This window comes from Magnolia sinica, chromosome 18, assembly GCF_029962835.1.
Source record: "Magnolia sinica isolate HGM2019 chromosome 18, MsV1, whole genome shotgun sequence".
Lineage (NCBI taxonomy): Eukaryota > Viridiplantae > Streptophyta > Magnoliopsida > Magnoliales > Magnoliaceae > Magnolia > Magnolia sinica.
Window position 1 is genome coordinate 1,242,787 of NC_080590.1, and position 6,598 is coordinate 1,249,384.

The 6,598-nt window shown below is 43.6% G+C and overlaps 1 protein-coding gene across 1 annotated transcript; it reads left to right on the plus strand.

The window, feature by feature from the left end:
- The first annotated feature begins 2,088 nt into the window (after positions 1-2,088).
- LOC131233515 (probable serine/threonine-protein kinase PBL15) lies at positions 2,089-5,201 on the plus strand. The gene is made up of 5 exons (XM_058230254.1): positions 2,089-2,634; positions 3,673-3,808; positions 3,903-4,039; positions 4,177-4,300; positions 4,570-5,201. The coding sequence occupies exons 1-5, from the start codon at positions 2,221-2,223 to the stop codon at positions 5,016-5,018; spliced, it is 1,260 nt and encodes a 419-aa protein (XP_058086237.1). The 5' UTR covers positions 2,089-2,220; the 3' UTR covers positions 5,019-5,201.
- The last annotated feature ends 1,397 nt before the right edge of the window (positions 5,202-6,598 follow it).

Below are 6,598 nucleotides of genomic sequence, written 5' to 3' on the forward strand. Positions count from 1 at the left end.
TGATAACTTGTGGTTGGGTGGGACTGGGTTTGGACCTATCATGTGATGGACCATTGCCACCCCTACCAAAATATCCCAGATTGGAAGGCCCTATTCTTTTTATTTTTAACGCCCACCATCATCTATCTCTCTTCTCAACCGCCTATCAGTTGGTCACCAGTACAAGGGTTAGGATTATACCATCGAGGTGAATGTCGAGGCAGAGTTCATCCACGGTAAGATGCACCAAAACCAACGGTCTAGAATACACGATGAGGGTCCCATTTGTTGTATTGAAAAATCAAGTCTATCCTTAAAGACTTTCTCATCAGATCGCATAATCTGATACTCTGGCACTAAGAAATTGTACACGTGCCTGTCTTATGTTAGCTAAGATCAAGCCGTACGTCTGAATTGCGATATTCACCACAGAAAAGTCGTTGCACCAAATCCAACGGATTAAATTGATCAATGACCCTGATTGGTTGACAATTTATTTCATGAGTTTTGGAGCATTGGTTACTTTTCATTTCCACCGTTCATCATATGTTGTTGAAGTGACCCGTAAGGAAACATTACGAATGTTCTTGAAGTGATCCGTAAGTAAATATAGACAATGAAAATAATGATTAAATGATAATTACAGTCATCCATTTTAAAACTAGGAATTGCCGGATAATCAAACACGGACGAACTTCATGTTTTGCACGACCCTTGCATTCTCTTAGAGGATGATTGGATAAAATCCTAAGAACAGAAATGTATCAATCAGGGCTGTCCATCTGGTGGGCCAATCACTCGTGGCATATGTTTCAAAATCACACCTTAAATCCATCATCGCTTTTCATTTTTCGGTGCCAAATGTTCAAAGGCCACTAATAACCTAAGATTGTCTACATAGTGGACCACCCAAAGTCATCATACCAGTTTAGATATTGCTAATCAATTTAATTTCCACGCTATGCTCCATCTAAAACAAGCTTCACAAATTGGAGGGCCTGGATTGATAATGCGTCTATGCCACGTGGATAAGACCCGGACTCCATAATCAGAATCCGTTTTGCGATATCATTTTAAGGTAGCCAAAAAATGAAGCAGATCCTAAGCTTAAATAAACCATACACTACAAGCAACACTAGAGATAATGACACACACCATGAAACTTTCCTAGGTTACTAATATTTTATTTGCTATTTATTACTTGAGAAGGCCGGGCAAACTTACATAAAGGAAAAACAAATATATCAGCTTATCCAAAACTTTTATGGTTTACTTGGGGTTTTGATCTACTTCATTTTGGGTGCATGACTTAAAATGAGGTGAAAAATAGATTAACAACATGGATGAAACACATACGGCCCACAAAGCTAACACCACCGAGCTGGATGGTGTTCGGGTCACCACCTAATGTGCTTCCTTTAAAAACGCACGATGCGGTTGGGCTGGTGATCCCAGCACCAACACCCACGCGGATTGCAACAATCAGCTAGTTTGTGTAAAAGCTATGTAGGCCCCACCATGATGTATACGCTTCATCCATGCTGTATATCCATTTTTCCAGTTCATTTTAGACATGATCATAAACAATGATGTAGACCCAGAGCTCAAATAAACCACACCACGAGAAACAATGTAGAAAATGATATCCACCATTGAAATTTCTAAGGCTCAAAATGATGTTCGTAAGGTCACACAGAATGGATGAACGGAGATCAAAAATACCAGCTTAATTCAAAACTTCTGTGGCCCCAACAAGTTTTCAATGTAAGCATTCAATCCCCACTATTTCCTGTCGTGTGGTGCATTTGAACCTCAGATCTCTCTCATTTTTGGGCTCGTGCCTTAAAATGAGCTGGAAAAATGGATGGACCGTGTGGATAAAACACATACGATATGATGGGGCCCACAGACCTTTCACACCTGCTAGCTGGCTGGGCTGGTGTTGGATCATCAGCCAAACCATTTCCCAAAAGTACACACCAGTCATCCCACACGTGCACGCATGTACCATTTTGTAGGTGCTTCTTGATCCAATCAGGAAGCCGTAGACATCTGATACAAAACAAAGCAAGGAAGATATAAATAATGCAAGTATACAAAACAAGCAAAATAACAAATTGTAGGAGAGTGGTTGGAGCAGTTAGGAAGGAGAATGTTATGAAATGCTTCAGATAGTCAGTGCAGCAAATCCATGCATTACCTCTCCTCTCTCTCTCTCTCCTCCTTTCCAATTTTCCGGCAATGTCGAAACCTTGGAGACCCTTCACGGCGAACTGCTGTTCCGTTGAAGACCAGACCGTCCTAGGCAAAATCAGCCGTTGCAGGCCGACACGGTCCGAATTCTCTAAAAAGGTCGCCGAGCACCCGTCTTTCCGCCGACTATCGTTCTCCGATCTGAGCCGTTCATCTTCAACGCGATTCAATGAAGATCTGACCCAATCATTCGGGTCTGGCATGGGCTTGCATGTGTTTCAGTTGAGCGAATTACGTGCAATAACTCAGAATTTCTCAAGTAATTTCTTGTTAGGGGAAGGAGGGTTCGGAACGGTGCATAAAGGATACATCGACGATAAATTGCGGCAGGGATTGAAGGCTCAGCCCGTCGCCGTTAAGCTTCTTGATATCGAAGGTCTTCAGGGACACCGTGAATGGCTGGTAAAAACAATTTCTTTTTTCGAGTTTTCTTTTCTGTTTTTAAATAGCGACTAGTAATTGTTATTAAGGAAATATATTTTCAGAGAAGATAGTGATTTTTTGGACTAAACAAAGTTAGGTGGATGGGCCATGTATAGAAGTTATTCCAATTGGACAGCTTAACTTTCCAGCTGATCATGAGCCATTATTTATTTCCCTGCGAAACCGCCGCCGCGATTAAATTACACCAGTCGATTGGCTTTCGGACCAGGCCATCAAAGAGGAGTCCACCAAATTGATGGTTCAGATTATCCAACTGTGCTTACATGTAGGCCCCATCCACCGACACATTCACTAATTAGCTAGATTGATTGTTTAAAAACAATAAAATTCAACTTGATTTCAAAACCTAATCAGTTGACTTGGAAACTAAGAATATTTTACTACGTAAATTATATATGTGTGTGTGTGTGTGTGTGTGGTGTGCTGAGTTTTATCAAGCTTTTTGTCTGAATTTTGCTGAGTTTTTCTTGAGTTTCAACTGAGTCAAGATCGGATCATGTTTTTCTCCGCTCAGATGAAATCTGGTCAAGTTGAGTCAACTCAGGCAGGTCGAGTCCAGTTTTTTGTTTTCTTTAGTAACCTTGGATAGAACCAGGGTCGAACCTGGGATCAGACTCACACCCACCTAAATTACAGCATTGCAACTGATGGGCGCAGGCTGTCTTGCTTCCTAGCCAACCATAGCACACCCTCTGCTCACTGACCATGATTAACGAATTATAGGGAACTGAGCCTTAGGAGAATTGATCGAGATTGTTGATCTGGTGGGCCCAGATTATATGGAGAATGTCCCCAGAATCTTTCAAAATTGTAAAACCAATTCAAACTTCATTTCCAAGATTTTGATCAACATCGACAAGCGAACGGTCTAGGACATATGGTGGGCCATGTAGAACCTTATTCAAATCAATTTCTAATTACAACGGGAATGAATTTTAAAACTAAATATAATACAAGATTGATTTGTTTTTCTAATTTTCTCTCTCTCTCTCTCAGGCTGAGGTGATATTCCTGGGGCAGCTCAGACACCCACATTTGGTGAAATTGATTGGTTATTGCTGTGAGGAAGAAGATCGACTTCTAGTCTATGAGTTCATGCCACGTGGCAGCTTAGAGAATCATCTATTTAAGAGTAAGCTTAGCTGTTCAAATCAACAGTAATGAATCCATCCATCTTCATATAATCTCAATCTTACTAATCATGTCTGGACGGTATCTAACTGTAGGGATTTCATCAACATTGGCATGGAGTACACGGTTGAAGATTGCGATTGGAGCGGCCAAGGGCCTCGCTTTCTTACACAGTGCTGAGACGCCCGTCATATACCGCGATTTCAAGACATCCAATGTCTTGCTAGACTCTGTGAGTAATTTCATATTCCACTTAGTTTTCTACTTAAATGCACATCTGAGTCTTCTCAAATCTAAGGCATTGATGATCATATCTATATTGTATTACGATTGAGGGTCCTGATTTAATTACTCGATCTTTTCTTCTAGGATTTTACCGCTAAGCTTTCAGATTTTGGCCTAGCGAAGATGGGCCCGGAGGGGGAAGACACACATGTGACAACTCGTGTGATGGGAACCCATGGCTATGCAGCTCCTGAGTATGTTATGACAGGTAAACTGCTTAGAGATTAGATTTAATTAAAATGGGGCTGATCCAATTAGTTTTAATGGTCCACAGAACAGATTTTACTCTGTTTTTATGCCCAACGGATTAATAGGTCATTAGCCCACCAGGTTCAATTTCTTCACACTCATCTATTAAGGCCTGGTCTGGCCATCTATCAGGTGGTCACATCACTGGGCAGAATTTCAGGCCCTACAAATGAAGGGGCCAGATGGGCTTATGTTAATCAATGATATTTCCGTCTTAACATTCCACAGGACACTTAACAATTAAGAGCGACATCTATAGCTTTGGGGTGGTTCTTCTCGAATTGCTGACGGGTAGAAGATCGTTGGACAAAGGAAGGCCTAAGAGCGAACAAAATCTAGTAGATTGGGCAAAACCATACCTAGCGAGTAGCCGAAAATTACGTTACATCATGGACCCAAGACTCATGGGTCAGTACTCAGTCAAGGGGTCACGAGAGGTCGCATCCCTGGCATTGCAATGTGTGAGCTCTAACCCAAAAGACCGGCCATTGATGTTGGGCATCATCGAGAGTCTACAAGCTGTGCAACATCTAAAAGACATTGCGGTTAGCACTGGTGCATGGCCCGTGGCTCAGAAACCGGGCAGGAATGGGGTCAGTGCCAAAGGTAGGAGGGAGACTCGGACGGGAGGTTATAGGAAGCCGTCTCCAATTGCTCAAACAGTCCGAGTTAGCTGAGTTTCTCTTCTCTGCTAAATATAGACAAGGAAGGAGAATAATAAGGAATGGTTAGAGAATTGTGAGATTGTTGGATATAGAAGAGGTATTTGTAAATATGTGAATGGCTTTTGTAATATGAGAACCTATTAACTGTGTGATGATACTCTCTAAATGCTGTGAGAATGAATTCTAATTTTACTCTATTGATTACTGTTGATGCGAATATCTGGTTCGCCCTCTTAGACCTTCGTGTACCTGCACAAAAAGAGGACAAAGGAGACCCTGGCTTAAGCAGGGGACCCTCCGATGCCAAAGTCAGGCCTGGATTCTAGGTCTAAGCGTATTGAGGGGTTTTGATATAGAATTTTTTGCCTACCTCCCAAGACGATGGAGGTTCCTCTTTTATAGCTGCTGGAGCATTCAATCGTACGAGGATTCTCCTCCCGATATCATGCGCGGGATTCTCTCCTGGTATCGCAGAGATAGGATCGTGCCCATCTCCAGTCTTCATTCGATCCCTTGAGCTTCGGGGTCAGGGATCTTCTCCCAAGATATCTGGGATGAGGCTTTATCTTGCGCTGGCTGATCCGGTAAGAAGATCGGCCCGATGCATGCCCGGATCGCTGATGTGTCGTCCGAATCGACTCAACTTCTGTCTCGGTTTAGTGAACCATGCCTCGGATCTGACACATCCTTTGGTGACCCGAGGTATTAAGTCCGAGTCTCCGAACGTACCTTTTGTCCCCAACAGTAAGCCCCCTTACTCCGTGTGTTTCATATGACACTTAGGAGTAGCGAGTTTTGAGTCGGTTCATAACTTAGTCCGAGACAGTAAGTAGTCATTTAATGCATTCTGTGTCGCCTTTGACGAGAGACGGTTCAGTTTCTGACATCGCATGCGCCGACAGCCGTCAAATCGCACACCCCGCCAATGAGGGTTGGACACGTAGCAAGGGCATTATTGTCGTCATTCGACGTGCGCCACGTGTCGAGTGGGGGAATCGATGCAGGCGTCGAATCATTTCCCCATTAATTGCTTCCGCCATATGGCAATTCTATAAAATGGTGGGAGTCCCGCATTTCGAACTTCTATTGCCATTCCCGCTTTGCATTTCCTTTGGAGCCTTTTCGGTCTTGCGTCTTCTTCCTTTCCTCTCTCTTAACTGCCAGCGCCTCCTTTCGCCATTTCCGTTTTCCTTTCTTCCTCCGGTGAGTCTCTCCTTCCTCTTTATTTAGTGATAATGGCGGCTAGAGGTCCTCGAAGTCCCCAGGAGGGAGTTTCCGGAGATGAGGGCGAAGCGCAACGTTTTTGGAATGTTGCGGAATCGCCCTCCTTACTGACAGAGATAGCAGTTGATGCGAACGCTGCTTTTCTTTCTGAGAGGGTTACTGAAGCTCCGGCGGAGCGCCCTGCTTCCGTTGATCCTTCTCGTGGTGGGTCGTCTTTATTAACCCGCCCGGGAAGGCCTAATTTTCCAAGGGGCATGGAGGAAGAAGAGGAGGAAGAAGAGGAAATGTTGATTGCCGAGGGAACCTCTGGGTCGGTTCCTGTTGATGAGTCGGCACACGCCGAGTCTGAAGGAGAAGGATCGGGGGAT

Bases quoted from the DNA above. Each gene is read 5' to 3' on its own strand.
- LOC131233515 (XM_058230254.1), top strand. From the start codon at position 2,221: ATGTCGAAACCTTGGAGACCCTTCACGGCGAACTGCTGTTCCGTTGAA. The intron at 2,635-3,672 runs GTAAAAACAATT...TCTCTCTCTCAG, and splicing joins AGGGACACCGTGAATGGCTG to GCTGAGGTGATATTCCTGGG. The intron at 4,301-4,569 runs GTAAACTGCTTA...AACATTCCACAG, and splicing joins TCCTGAGTATGTTATGACAG to GACACTTAACAATTAAGAGC.